A 15,557-nucleotide genomic window follows, 5' to 3' on the forward strand; every position below is an offset into this window, starting at 1 on the left:
CTGAACCCAAACTTCATATGCTTGTCAAACTATCAAGTTTCAAGAAGGTATAACAAAGGAACAAAATTAGAAATAATAGAAAAATATTCATTATTTAAGAGGGGAAAACCAGCAAGTTTGGGCTTTGCTAAAATTTCTTCCTATCCCCTTTTGAAAAAATCAGTAAGTGGGGTAAAATTAACTGGGCATTTTAATTTCATTAATATATGTGGGTTTTATGTGTAGCTTTCATTTTTCGGTACTGTGAAGAGTAGAATCCACTAACATCCACTATAAAATTCAGTTGGCATTTTGCTCTCATTCAGTCTCTTCTCCCTAAACTTGTTTACCACCACTACCTTGAATCAGTGGTAAGGTAGGAAATATGGTAGGATGTATTTTTCCTAATGTAGCTGGAAGTGTTCTGGAATCATATGCAAAAGTCAAAAAGACTTGTGTGTATCCAAGACCTCACTTGTATTGAAGACATTAAAATAGAATAGTTTTAAAGTACTTTCTCAATAGTTATTCTATTATGCATTTTATGTTTTATATATACATGAGTGAAGTTGTTTTTATATAGGTGTTAATTTATATACATAAATATGTATATATCCTAACTTATAGGATAAGTATTGCTTCTATATCTAGTTAGAACGTCTTTCTTCAACAAGGTGAACATTTTTCTTGTATTGGAAAATTCTTGGATAATTAATTAAAGTTAAAATTAAAAAAACCCTGTAGACATTAAATAAATATTTTAATTTCTTGCCTTTGGGAAGCTTTTATTAGGTTAATAGGGAGTAATGTATTTTATCAAGTCGAGACTTGAGTCTGAAACTAAATTATATTGTTTGTTTCATGTGAGACAAAAAAAAAATTAGATTTCTTTGATGCAGATCCAATAATCCAGAACTTCTGAAAATTCTCTAAGAGATATTTTTGGAATCATTAGGAAAACCTCTTGTTCAATCTGGCTTTTTGGTGATACTGGTTGTTATCTATACTTGTATTTTGTCAGCCTGTGCAGAAAGGATATCAGAATTAAAGAGATGCCAAGACTTAGGAATTTTTAGTCCTGTTTTTTTTGCTGCTGAGGCCATTGGCCTAATTTGTGGATATGAATTACAGAACTTAATGAGCAACTGAAAAGAAATTATCTGTTCAAATTAACCAAACATCATCTTGCAGGCGGCTGCAAAAACAGTTCTTTTAAAATATATTTTGTTGTAATTGCACATCTGAGTTGCTCAGTGTGACTGAGTCCAAGGTGACAGTCAGGGCTGGCACATCCTCACTGCAGGTGAGGCCCCTCCCAGGCCAACAGGGGCTCTCCAGCCCCCCTGCCCAGTCTGTTCAGTCTAGATCTGATAGCATGAGTGCACAAACCTGCTCAAGATTTTGGACACATTCTCAACAGCCAACACAGCTCTGCTGGTATTGGCTCCTGTTTGGAACTTGGAGACAATTAAAAAAGAGCCAGGTGCATCATTTAGTGGAGATGATGTGTATAAGCTAAAAGCTGCCAAGTCAGTTTGGGTCATGCAGTCAGGCAGGTTTCTATTTGAGTTTATTACCCTTAAACTGTACAGACAGCTCTGAATCCTCTCTTAAGAGTGGCATTAACCTTTGCTGCATGCAGCATGGACAGTAAGGATTCAGTTATGAATGATGGTGAGTCAGTCCTTCTGCTTCTTTCAAGACAAGAGAGGGACTTGAGGCAGCTTGGACAGCTACAGTATATAAGAAGTATACAGGAACATTATTTTCAGTTTGGCACTGACTTTGGTCTCAGAGTGCATAAAATGTTAATTGAGTTTGGCTTTGCCTTTCTGAAGTTATATGTTCTTAGAAAACATCATCTCCATTGTTCACACATGGGAAAGCAAGCCAGAGCAGTGATGAGGGGAAAAACAAGAAATATGATTTGAGAAAAAGCAAGAAATGTGCTTTAAAAAAATCACAAACATGGGAATCTGTTTCAGTGTTTAATTTATGTAAATTATTCTTTATTTTCAAAGGATGGAGTCAACAGAAAAATGTGAAGCAGTGATTGCTCATTTTAATGGAAAATTCATAAAGACACCACCGGAGTTTCTGGTATGTTGCATATATTTCTTACAAGATGTATGAATGGGTTAGTGCTTACATGGTGGAAGCCTGTTACACTGATTGTTGTATCTGGCTTCTCATTTAGAGGCAAGCTTATTAAAATTAAACTCTGTCTTTTTGGATGGCTGTAATGCTTGCTTGGAACACAGTATATCGCTTTTCTGTTGTAAACCTTTTCTAGGAATCTAGTAGTGTTCTCTCCTAGCAGAGAAACAAGCAGCTAAGATGCCAGCTATGTACAAATTTGCATCCAATGTAATCCCAGTTGAAGTGAGGAAACAAATATCTATCTGAACAGAATTTGGCTGCTTTTCCATGGACAGGGCTTTTTTCAGAGGCAAAATGGGCTGGTTTTGTCATCTGTTGATGATTTTTTCAAAGCATTTTCAAAAAAATATTTGCTTAGGAAAAAAATGGAATCTGCAGCAGTGCCTGGCATGATCATTCACTGGGGAGCTGCAACCCTCAAGTCAGTGTAGGTTTTAAAGTCCTTCGGGAAAATGGAAGGAGATCAGCATAGAATGCTGCTTCTAGAAATATTGTGCAAGGCAGAATTCAGAGCAGGCTTAGTACAATTTTGTTGTCACACCAAGTTCCTCATCAGTTTGTCTGCTTTGTCAGCACTGTTTCTAAGAGACAAAATGTATATTCCATGAATACTGAAAAATGAGGAGAGGAAATTCAGTGCTGCTGAGTAAAATAGAAAGTAAAGAGGACAATAAAGAAGGAAAGAATACATGCCTGGCATTCCAGGCAGCTTTCAGTGGGCATTTTATTGAGAATCCCAAGTGGGAATTTTGCAAATTACAGCGTTGATGTGGTTGGGGAGGCTGCCTTTATCCCAGTGGTGAAATGTTCTGTACAGCCAGACCCTGTCACTGAGGAGGAGGAAAGTCACCCTCGGCAGGCAGACAAGAATGTGGCTTGTTTAGTAAAACTCCAAACATGCCTCATCCCTGAAAGATTGCTCCAGTTTGAGGCAGTCTGTGCTGCTGGAAGTATGGAAAATGCTTCAGAGCACAGGAAACCACTCCCTTCGGCAAAACTAATGTAATGCAGTGTTTTGACTTCCCTAGCCTTGCTTTTGCCGTCCCTTTGCACAAGGATTAATTGCTGGTGTTATTATTTAGTTAAAACTTTGTTACAAAGATTTGGTAAATTTAAGCACTTGTTGCACTTGTTGCTTTAGTTATATTTTTCCTTTGTTACATTTAGTAAAAATGTTACAACCTATGTATAAACAGACAGTAACGACACTAAACATCTGCAACAGAAGCTCCTATCAGTGCTTTTTAGTTTGTTAAGTTTTATTTTCACTTGCATTCTCCTCTTCTCAATGAATGAGCCATCAAGCATGTCATTGCTAATCATGATCTGTCTCCAGTGGGTCTTGGCTGAAGCTGGAGTTGCACCCTTACATGATGAGGTTCAACTAGGTTGGAATAAAAGCTTCATGCATGGAATTGCAGGAATGATTTTTGCAGTCTGAAGGAAACATTTAACATAAAAATATGATGAATTAGGGACAAGAAATTTGCAGAGAACTGTCAATTTTCTGAAAGTGGAAACTAAGCAGTTTTCTCAAGATATAATCCATCTCACAGGCTTGAACTTCTAATGCTTCCTTTGCAAAACAGTTGTCCAGGCTCTCTGTCCAGAACAAGAAAAGAAAAACACACCTCCAGAGAGTGTCCTTGCAGTTACAAAGGGTGTCTAGCTCAGTCACTCAGAAACAGATAACTCCAAATGTTTGAAATTTGGATGGGTCTCACTTTCCATTATACTGAAAATGAGACAAATAATCAGGTGCATAAGGGAGTTGTGAGAATCTTGGTTTTTAAAGACCCTCAATTTTGTTGTATAGGGCACAGTCTCAGCTTTATGTTTCTGTGCTGGTGAAGTTTCATTGCTCCTTGCAAAGGTTTTTATGGAGATCAAATTCCTCCCAGAGTTCCATACCACATAGCAAGCACCTGTCCAATAATGCAGCCTTAGTCGAGAATTCAATTTATGCATCATAGTATACTGCAGTCTGCCAAAACATGGGGTGGGGTCATGAGGCAACTGTGATTTTGGACTGCCTGCCGAGAGAAAACTGGATGACAGTAGGAAAGCTCTTGAACAAGCAAAGATTAGGAAACTGTTTTGAAATAGATTAGCGACCATTGGGATTATAAAGGATCAACTTCAAACACATGCAAAACAAAATCATAAAACCAGATCTGTGTTTAAATTAAAACATTGTGTCCTAGAAACTTGGCTAAAATCAGCAAAGGGAGCTGGCTCTAAAAACATCCATGTTATCAGGATGAAGAGGGTAGGAGAGATGGGCCTGTAATGAAATAGGTGTGGGAGGAAGAACATTTGTTCAACAAAAACATGCTTTCATAATGCAGCTTTGTTATTTTAACTAAGTTTGGGCTTAAATGGAAGAATGGGTTAAACAGTTATAGAAAGCATAAGTGAAACCTCCTCTGGAGCATGAGAAGACACAATGAATAAAACCTCTAAGAATCTGGGAAGGCCAGGGATTAACACAGGGTGCTGTCAAAAGTGTCAGCTCCAGAGTTAGGTGAGTTACTGGGCATTGGTGATGCTAAGCAAGCTAAACCCAGATATAACTAGCTATTCAGGCTTTATTTAACTTAATGAAATATATTCAGTATTTAGTGTGTCCTTGTTTATCTTCAGTAAAGAAGAAGAAACGTTAGCTCAGAGAGCAATTTGAAATGCACTGCAAGTTGGTATAACCCTGAAACTCCTAGAAGTGAAGTGTTTGTTTCACCATTTGTTGTTGGGCTTGGTCCTTTTTTATGTAAGTTATTGTATTAGCTGGTTGTGTTTTATGGACTATGACTTCCTCTCCATTTTGTCACCGAAAACCAAACACAGAACTTTATTTCTTGTACTTAATTATCTTCTCAGCTATGATATATAACTATTATATGATTGTTGTAATTTTAAAGTAAATTTTGCATTTAGTTTCAGTAATTTTAAAGTAAATTTTGCATTTAGTTTCACTCTCCTCCTTAAAGAACCATTGTTTTCAGTGAAGAATGTAATATTTAAAACTTTTCTATTCTCCTGTGAAATGTATGACGTGAATTGGAGGAAACAGACCAGACTGGTATCAAGAGCCAGGAGCCAGCAGATGAGCAGTGAGAGCAGAGCAGCAGCATACTTAGCCTTCCTCCTCTAAAGATGATACTCAGTGTTCACTGGCTTTTAATCTTGTGTTGGATCCATAGTGATTGTAGAAATGATCTTCTGGGCAATGTCTTGAAAGGCATCTCCTCCCTGTCACAGTAGCATGTAGCTTTAATATTCCTTTTACTGGAAAAGAACTTAGGTGATTTTGGTTTAATGGGTGTAAGAGCGTTTTTGCTGAGCAGCCCATGCCGTTTTTACTTCAGTAATGGCTGGTTATGGTGATGATGCAAAAATCAAAAATTTTCCATGGCCCACCCCTCTCTTTCCCACTTAGGATAAAGAGATTGGTTGCTCAGATTCTCTTTTAGGGGGGAAAATTGAGTGTGTAAAAGCCCTGCTCCTGCCTGTGTGCTTGACTAGACTGGGAAGAGGTTCACCAGGGATGATACTGACTATGGCTTGAAATTATCTGGCCTTGGACATCGTTCTAGGGTGGGGAGGCGTGGAAATGGAGCCCTGAAGTAGCTGGCTCCTGTCAGTCATATTCTAGTGCTTCCTAGTTTCTTTCCTTTACAAAGTATCCAGCACCAAAGATCTCTCATGAATTTAAGTTACTTGACCATAAATTCAATTTTTCTTTCAAATATCTTTCACAGATCCTTTAGAAAAAACACATGAACCATAGTCTAAAAACCACTCCTACAGGATATCAAGGGCTGACAGTGGTTGCCACACTAAAGGCAGAGGAACAAAAATTTCATTCTTTTATCAAGACCCTGAGATTAGTTTAGCTGATCTCAGAGCATGGTGCTGAGGTACCAAAGCTGTACGCTTGATCCCTGTATAGGCCATTCACTTAAGATTTGGACCTGGAAGATGCCCACAAGGACCATCAACTCTGAATATTTTGTGAAATCTGTGAATTAGAGGTTTTACTGCTCTAACTCCCATAATTTGCAATTTGCTGCTTAGTTCTAAGAAGCAACATAGGATTAGAAGAGAAAAATGCTTCTTAAAACCACTCAAAATATCTTTCTGTCACAAATTATTAAACCTTGTATAAATTATTAAAGCAATGTAATCCTGAGCATTATGTTTAAGTGAAGACTAGGATGGTGAAGAGTATAATATTGAATTTCTCTTTAAACATATAAAGCTACCCTGATCATGCGTTGCACAATTTCTGTTTTAGTTCCCACAGCCTTTGGCAAAAGTTTCTAGCTGTACAGGCTGGCTCTATCATTAAAATCATGTTTTAATGTCAGAATTCATTAGGTCCCATATGTTTTGCACTAGAAAATAAGCAATGAAAGTCTCTAAAAGATGCAGTTTAATTGAAAACTGACTAAAGGAATAGTGGTTTTAAACTATTTTGTTGTATTTTTCAGTAACTGAAAGTAGGGTTTATTAAAAAGTTGATAAAATTAGCCATGTAAAGTCAAGGGTGCAAACTCAAGGTCCAACAAAGAACATGAGTTTTGGTTTTGCATTTATAGTATCCCCTGGTACAAATTTGGGTAGACACTGAACAAAGACAAACTGAATTCTAATGTACAGATGTGTGCAAAGTGTCTACAACAAGGAAGAATTTACTCTCTGGACTAATATCACATTCACATCTCTCTTATGGAAAAACATTAACCCTAGAGGAGGGTGATTCAGGGTGGGAGGAGATGGTCAGCACTTTCCACACCCAAGTTCTAAAGCCCTGATGTTGAAGGCCAGGAAAGCTTGTGGTTCCAGATCCCCTCAGTAGCTGCAGCTCAACAGGCACCTGCAAACCATTGGCAGTGTTGGTTTGCCCTGGGTGTCAGAAGAGTGGGCAGGTCAAATGTGCTGTCCTAGCTGCAAAAGCTTAACTCCACTATAAGTTGTAGCCTTTTATGTCAGGTACCTCTCAGCTGTGAATGCAACTCTGAATATTTGTACTCTGCCTTTGTCTTGCACATACAGACAAGTCACTGAATGATTAATGATCTGCTTCATCACTGGGCCTGCATAGTTCCCAGCAATTAAACAATAAAAATGACTCTCCCTTCCTTCCTGTACTACAAAAGATTGCTTAACTGGTTTGTAGGAATTGTGAGAGCTTTTTGTTCAAATATTTTTCTGTCACATGCTTGCACGTATATGCAAGAGAGAGAATGTGTTGCATATTCTTGTAAACAATGAGAAAAAGTAAGCTGAATAAGTAAGGTTCAGATTTAATTTCAAAAAGAGTAAGGTCTATGTTCATTCTTTGGTGGGAGGGAGATCAGTGGGTCAAGATAAACCCAAGAAGGTTTGTCTTGTTTCTCACGAGCCTCCCTCTGGTGACCATCAGTCATTGTGTTGCTGCAGGAGTGAACACGGTGTTATTCAGGTCACGTGTGTGGAAGAGCAGCCAAAAATTGCAGTTGGGCTTTCCACTGGAGCTGTCCCCAGTGTCAGCAGCCAGATCTTGAAGCAGAATCAGGGAAGGCAAATGCTGTACAGCCTGCTCACAGAAGTGCTGTGTTTAATAGATGGTCTGCAAGGGGTTTTTTAGTGTGAGCACTAACTTCTAGTAGATCACAAATCGATAGCTCTTTAAATGCTTGGGTTTCTTCATTGATGCAGGTTTTGGATATTATGTATGCAAAATCCAGTATATGTGTATAATTCTGACTCCATTTTTTCTTCCTCTTTAAATTTGTTGGAGAATTTTTACAACGTAACACAGAAGATGTTTAATCATAGAAAATGTAGCTGTTTTGAGTTATCTACTGACAAAAAAATTCAGATTTATTCTTAAAATAGGTTTTTATGAACATTTTATTCAAACAGTTGGACGGGTTTACTCTGTTTTTTTAAGAAAAGATATTTATGTTGAGACAATGATGGGAAATGCAAGCACAAATGATGCTTTCTAAAAAGTTTTTTTATAATTCATTGTAGGGATTTTTGAAGAAAGCATAATGCAGGTTTAAATAAAGCATTTACTACCTGTGAGTGCTATAATACAGAATGTCAGGGCCAGAAATCTTTTTCTGATGTCTTTCTGTACTGTTCTCATGCCAGAGAAATTGAATTTTGAAATGAAATTTTGATTTTTCATCCAAAATTTTATATGCATATTTTGGAAGTCACATATGCTCCTCACAAAATAGTATTTTTGAAATAATGTAAAAATAGACAAAGATGTTCAACTTGGGGAAGAGCTTTTTTTTTAATTTAAGGCAGTTAACTTCAGTATTTGGACCTCCTCTCTCAGTGTCCAATGGATTTTTGTTTTCCACTCTGTGTCAAACCAACCAAAATTATTTCAGATCAGAACCTGAGAAATTTATCCATATTGGCTAACATATTCTGAGATTACCTCCTCTTATTTCAGCCAAACTGTATGGACTGAAATGCTGTGTGCTATGACTAAGGTTATTGAATATAGCTTTTACAAAGCAGCATCGAATCATCCATCACCATATTGATATAGTACCTTTTTGCTCCAAATATGTTGAAACAGAAGTTGCTTCACATAATAGAAGACCTCAAAACAAAAGTCAGTTTTGTTAATGCCAGAGATCCCCTCAGAAATACAAGGTTTTGAAGACAATATTTTCCATTTTTTCTCCTACTTTAAGGTTTCTGTTATTTCCTTGTTCATTTACTCATCATCCATAGGTCTCCTATATTTTTCCAGTGGCATTAACCTAGCTTTTTCCTGGTTTATTTTATGATTATAGAGTTTTAATTACCATTCTCTGAAGGATAATACATTTTAAATTTATTTGGTTGTCATGTTTAATGTTACAGTCTGACACTCTGTATAACAGCACCCAGGTAGGAGACGTCCAGGTCTCTGACCTGTGTGGTCACTGCTGGAGGTGAGACGGGGAACCACACACCAGTTCTGTCTCCTTTTTTATAGAGAAGGCTGTCAAAAGATGTGTCATGCAGGAAGTGGATATTTTTCCAGTAGAAACAGAGCTAGTGTTTTAGGTGTGACATCCAAAGCCAGGGATGACTGGGCCATTAATGCCTGTTTTGTGCCAAAGTTTTAAAAGTCAAGCTCTTTGTGAGGTTACGCATCCCTGAGGTTTTCAGTACCAATCATCTTTTGCAAATGCAGACAGGGTGAAGAGACATCAGCACTCACCATGGTTATATTAATAGATTTTGTTGAAAATTTTTCTTGGGGTTGTTTTTTTGCAGGTGGCCTTCCCACCCCATGTGTTTACTCTGCATTTGGAAACTTGTATGTTTTCAGGTCCAGCCATGTCTCATGAAGATGTTTCCAAACAGAGAGTGACTGGAGGAGTGTCATGGTAAAGCTTAGACAGCTCATGTGTCAGGAATTATTGGCAGAGAAGAGTTTACATCCAAGTCATAACAGTGCTTCCACCCTGTGATTAGGGAGGGTGTGGTGTGATGCAGCAGAGCTGTGCTTCAGCCATAGGTACTTGGAAATGTGGAAGCTAAGAACAGGGAAAAAAAGAATGCTATGCAAACCTTTTCACTGCTTCAATTCTGACATTAAAAATTGAGGTCATGGTCAGGATTGTATTAGGAAAAATAATAATAACAACAACAAGGAAAAATAGTAAAGTATGGTGATGCTGTTTCATGGCAGTATGCAAAAAACCCCCAAAGGACAATCTTGAAGAATTTCTGGTTGCATTGGGTGCTCTTTATAGAGCAGGGATAAAATGGGAATGGACAACTGTGGCATTTTCTCAGAGCAAGGCCTCAGGACATAAAGATGCCTCTTCTGGATGAGTAAAGCACTTGTACATTTTGGGACATTACTGAAACCTCCAAAGGGTGGGGAGAATGTATTACAGACCTTTGGCCAGACTTTTTCTCCATCCTCCTTAGATACAATTCCAAAGAGACAAAGCTCAGAATTTAGATGACAGTTCTTGTTGAATCCAGACCAAGAGACACATACTCAGGATATACAGACCATGCTTCCTTCCAACAGGTTTTACAGCAGTAGTTCAAAATCAAATAGATAAGGCATTCCAGATGCACTGTTTGTGTGTGGCAGCTGTCTTTGTGCTATGCTGAACAGCTGTTGATGCTGTAATACAGCTCTATGTTATTTAAGTGTCATATTTGGAATATAACTTAAAACCATACCTCATTTGGAGAGTTGAGCACCTAGGTATCAATGCTGCTTCAACTAATTTTTCTTCTTTCTTCTCAGCTCCTGCAGAACCTTTATTGTGCAAGTTTGCTGATGGAGGACAGAAGAAGAGGCAGAATCAGAATAAATACATACAGAATGGAAGAGCATGGCACAGAGAAGGCGAGGTGAGACTTGTAAGTCCTCTCTTCAAGCTTTAGTGTGGGTGTGCAATAATGAATACTTAGGAAAATGATAGGCATTGAGACTTCTTGGCTTGGGTCTTTGGCATATTAAAAATGTGCAAGCAGCTCTTACCTGACAGTTTGTGTGTCTGTAAAACAAAACACTTAACCATGTCTTTTTTCTGAGGAGAAAAGGCAAAATGTGAAACTCCGAGTCCTGTCTCATTGAAGTGAACAATAAAATCTCCTTCAACTTGGTCATTATATAAACTTCAGCTTTCTCATATTATTAAACTACCAGCACATAACTGTGCTTACATGCAGAAATAATCCTTTGATCTATGCAACACTAAAATGCACACCACTTTCACAAGATTAAAATAGTATACCAGTGCCATGCAGCATTATTGTTTTTAGTCAACAGTTGTTTTAAACTTTAATGTTCAAGATAATAGTTTCATAGACTTACTGTGGCTAGCAAGCCCAAACGCCTCATTTATATTACACAGGAAAATTCAAATGTGCCTTCTGAAAAACTACAGTCCCCATTCAACCTTATAGGTCATATATTGTAGGCAACACCCTAACATAATCATCTGCATGCCCTGAATCTCAAACACACATGTACTTTTAGCCAGGTGTTTAATAGGTTGCATTTTGTTCCTCATAATGGGAACATGGAAACTTGTATTCACAAACAATATTGCTAATTCTCTTCACTGTATACTTACTTCTGTCAATTAACCTTTCCCTAAGTTTTAATAAATTATTTCAATACAAATTTTCAGTTAAAAATGAGACAACTAAAGAGAAATAATTTACAATTAAAATTTATTTTGTCCACTCTTTCTTTTCCACTTTTTTTTTTTTTTAAGGCTGGAATGACACTCACATATGATCCAACCACAGCTGCTTTACAAAATGGGTATGTTGAGTAATGTCACACTAAGAAAAAATATGTTTGCATTATGAAAGATGCACAGAACTAGCATTTAATAAATATTTCTGCATTTTCTAGATTTTATCCATCACCCTACAGTATTACAGCAAACAGAATGATCACTCAGACATCTATTACGCCATATATTGCTTCTCCAGTTTCTACATACCAGGTTTGTATTTAGAGCTTGGTAGCTGAAATGGTTCATTGGAGCTTATGTTTATTTATCAATTGTTGCATCTGGTTTTATGAGGTTTCCAATAATGTTACATTTTAATGAAGTGGCCTCCTTGTGCTGTACAGCATGAAAGTGACAGCCTGAAAACCTGAGTGTGTGTTTCAGGAAGCACAGTGCTTTAATGAGACCCTGGTGTCTTGCAATACCAAGTCCCCAACTTGTGCTGATGGCTGAGGGATTTGTAGCCATTTCTGCCTTTCATGGGAGATTTTTCATTTTCTCTCAGGCAAATTATTTTAATGTCACCACTATATATGAGTAATTATTCTTTATTTAAAGCCTTATTGGTTTAATTAAATTTATTTTTAAAGATGCTCTCCATGCATTTTGAGCTTTTCTCTGTGTTTTTCTCAGAAAGCCCAACAATAATATCTTATGTAGTTGTACTAAGAGGGTACAGAAACATTCTTCACATTAGAGAAGGAAATTTTAAAAAAAGAGCTCCGAGGTCAAATTACTTTGGAATTCAAATTCAGTGTTTTTGTATTAGGAGTAAAGCATTTAATAGCCTAGGACAGTATTTCTAAACCAAAGGCTACTTTATTTTGAATAATGAATTAAAATATAAATTGTGGACGTTTTCAGTCCAAAGCTTTCTGAAGAGGGATTTTGATAGGTGCCATCTTGAGTCCTCGCAAGGGATATTGATATACAATTCAACACATTGGGAAATTACATGGAACAGTTTTAGCACTTTGATATAGATCTCTTAGCAATCCTCAATTTTAGGGCATTGTACATTTCAGTTTACAAAGAACTCGCTTTAAATACAACTAGTATGGCAGTCTCGGATGTGTGCTCTGTAATTACTACTTGAGATATGCCAATTATGGCACTGTATGCCAAATTATGAGCTTTTTTGGCATTTTACTGTTTAACACATAGATGGAGTAAACAGCAGTGATTCAGGTCATAAATAACCCAAACTAAATAAATTTAGAAGATTCTTACCTCTATGTGTCAGGGGAAGAAGAGGCTGTTTGCTTTCTAGTGAGAGAGACATGCAGAGCTTTCTGATGTGCTCTGTGTGTGAATGAGTGTGGAAGGGTGTGTAAAGGGAGGTAGGAGGCTGGCAGAGGCACTGTGGGCCATTTCATCAGCTGTATCCTGCAGAAATTTCCATGTAGCCTTCAATTCCAAGAGAGGAGCATGAGGAAGAATTGTCTCATATTAGTCTGGACATCTAATGCCGTCTTGCATGAGCAAAGTATTGTGTAGGAGTTAAAACAGCATTCTCTGGTTTGAAGGGCAGCTGCATTATTTTTATATTAATTTCTGAGGTGACTTATGCAACACAATGTTTGCTCTTGGCAGACAGTGCTAGACTGTATTTGTCAGTATACTGAATCATTCTGCTTGGTACTGCATTACCTCAGAAATTACAGTAAGTTCTTACCCAGGAAAATATTTCAGTAAAATTAACTGCTATTCTTTATTAAAATATAAATTATTTATCAATATATGACTCTCTGATATTCAGAATCCAAGTAAAAATTGGAAGTTGGCATGGAAACATACTACTTAGCAATACAGTATTATTTTTTGGGCTTATTGAGATAGACAGACCACAATCCATTATGTTTCCAGAAATGTAGTTACAAGGATTTCAATATACATGGCATGGAGCTTAAATTATTGTGGATGGAGTTATTAATATCATTATGCTTGAAGTGACACAGTAATTGGAATTGAAAATTAAATTGAAGTATTCTGTATTGGGGAGGAAGGAGGTTCGTGGCCAGAAGAGTTTCACAATTTGAGTATTAGTCACATCTTTATAACTGATCCCTTCTCACTGAAACCTGCAGCTTTCTGTCTTCTACACAACAGCATGTCTCACACAAGCAAAAGGTTTTTTGGAGTTTTTTTTGTTTTATTTTTTTCTTTGAGGCATGGTATAACCTGCTGCTAGATTTATTCTTATTCAGGTAAACAAATTTAATAAAGTTTTGGCTAGTGTTTGTTTCTGCAACCCCTGTATATCCAAATGACTGCACTGAGCCAGTTACTATCAAAGTGTGAGATTAGCCAAAGCTTTAGTCAGGCTGTACCGGTATTTTTGCCATTAAGATTTTGCCTGAGGAAAGGGAGTGTTCCAGTCTTTTCCATTCCATTTTTGAACTCCTGTTTGCTCTTTTCCTGACTGAAAAAAAAAAAAAAAAAAAAAAAAAAACCAAAACCCAACTCTGCTTTGAAACTAAGTACCAAAAAGAGGCAAGAAATATTTTCATCTTCCAGAAAATGCCTCACCTGGATTTTTTTCAAAGCTGTGTGTTTACCTGTCCTGTTCACAGAACTCTGGGAATGATGGTAGAGGCATTTAAAAGGTTTTAAATGTCCAGCAGCAGTGGTGAGCCTGCTCTGTGTGCAGGTCAGATTCCTGCCTTACCCAACATACCTACAGCAGGTGGAGAGGAAACATTTTTGTCCTTACCTTTAGTTTTTCTTGCACACTTTTTCAGAGAGCTGTTGCAACCAGCTCTTTTTAACCAGGATAACAATATAACCTTTACACTCCCTTTTTATATTTCACTTTGTCATGCAAAGTTAGGCATTCTCTTGCAATTGAAGTATTTGGGTGGTCGCTGATTTTGGAGAGAAAATGTGCTTGTTGCAAGAGCAGGGACTCTCATCAGAACCTCCTCCTCTTCCTGTGCTTTGGGAATAACACACCACAATGTCTCAGAAAACAGTACTCCTAAATCTCCTTTTTCCTGGAACAATAATTCCTGATCTTTTTACAGCAGAATTACAGCAGAATTCCTGGGGTTTTTTCAGTTGTGAAAATACAATAATTTATTTTAATCAGATCACACCAGAAGGCAAATGGTGCTATACTTTTGGAGATCCCAATTACTTTTGCACAAAGGAATTTCTGAGGCAGAAGGAGTTTCCTTTTTCAATGTAGCAGAAATCTGCCATTCATCTATTTGACCCCTTTCACTGTTTCTGAAACCTGCACTAAAAACATTGTCTTCTGTTCTGAAAGGTGTATGTGGTGTATGGTCTCCAAATCTTGTCTCTGATTTACAGGTTACAATGAATACATTTTTCATAGAAATCCATGTTGTTCCACAGAGGGACTAATTAGGTTAAAAAGTCAATAAATAAGGGAGGAGGCATGTTAACATGATTTAGGTTATTACTATATCTAAGTTGGAGTAATGTGTTAAATGAAAAATAAAATGCCAATTTTGTTCTAGGTTCAGAGTCCTTCTTGGATGCAGCCTCAACCATATATAATGCAGCACCCAGTAAGTTTTTATGCTTCTCCATTGTTGTGTTTATCTATTATATAAACACTTTACATACTTTAAACCACAGGAAGTATGTCAGTTCCTGCTTAATTACTTCTATGGATCAAAATGAAAAATGAAACAAAGACAGTAACCTGAACTGGGGCCTCATTTTATTAGGAAAAAAAGTAAGCTACCTTCAGAGTATCAATGTGATGAGGACCATTAGAGAAAACTTCCAAGAGGAAACGTAGTGGTGTTGGGTTTTTTTTGGTTTTGTTTTATTTTATTTTACTTGAAATGGAAACCACTTTGCAAATGCCAAATGCTTTACATACTGTCTACCTTTCAGGAGCTGAAATTGGAGACCCAGTGTTTTAGAATAGGTCTACAATAGTTCAGACCGGGTAATTTGTGAAAGACAGATGGATGTGGTGATATGAATGACATTATGGGCACTCACTTGAGAAAACCTGCATAGCTTGTTCTGGCTTCACCACTCCTGAGTAATGCTGGTCTCCCTACACTTCTGGCTGTGGCATCTGAACCAGACTGTCAGGCATTCTGATCTCTACTCTCCTGTGACATTTCGCTTCTTGTCTGTGTCATTTGCCAATTAAGTACCATTACATCT

General features: G+C 37.3%; 1 protein-coding gene across 1 annotated transcript in view; it reads left to right on the top strand.

Moving 5' to 3' along the window:
* The window catches only part of RBMS1 (RNA binding motif single stranded interacting protein 1), a 143,246-nt gene that overhangs the window by 118,645 nt on the left and 9,044 nt on the right, over nucleotides 1–15,557 (top strand). The window contains exons 6-11 of the mRNA XM_036386717.2: nucleotides 2,001–2,072; nucleotides 9,863–9,870; nucleotides 10,406–10,512; nucleotides 11,385–11,434; nucleotides 11,528–11,621; nucleotides 14,891–14,941. Of these exons, the coding sequence (XP_036242610.1) occupies nucleotides 2,001–2,072; nucleotides 9,863–9,870; nucleotides 10,406–10,512; nucleotides 11,385–11,434; nucleotides 11,528–11,621; nucleotides 14,891–14,941 (382 nt within the window). The remainder of the gene's footprint in view (nucleotides 1–2,000; nucleotides 2,073–9,862; nucleotides 9,871–10,405; nucleotides 10,513–11,384; nucleotides 11,435–11,527; nucleotides 11,622–14,890; nucleotides 14,942–15,557) is intronic.

Source organism: Molothrus ater, chromosome 7, assembly GCF_012460135.2.
Source record: "Molothrus ater isolate BHLD 08-10-18 breed brown headed cowbird chromosome 7, BPBGC_Mater_1.1, whole genome shotgun sequence".
Lineage (NCBI taxonomy): Eukaryota > Metazoa > Chordata > Aves > Passeriformes > Icteridae > Molothrus > Molothrus ater.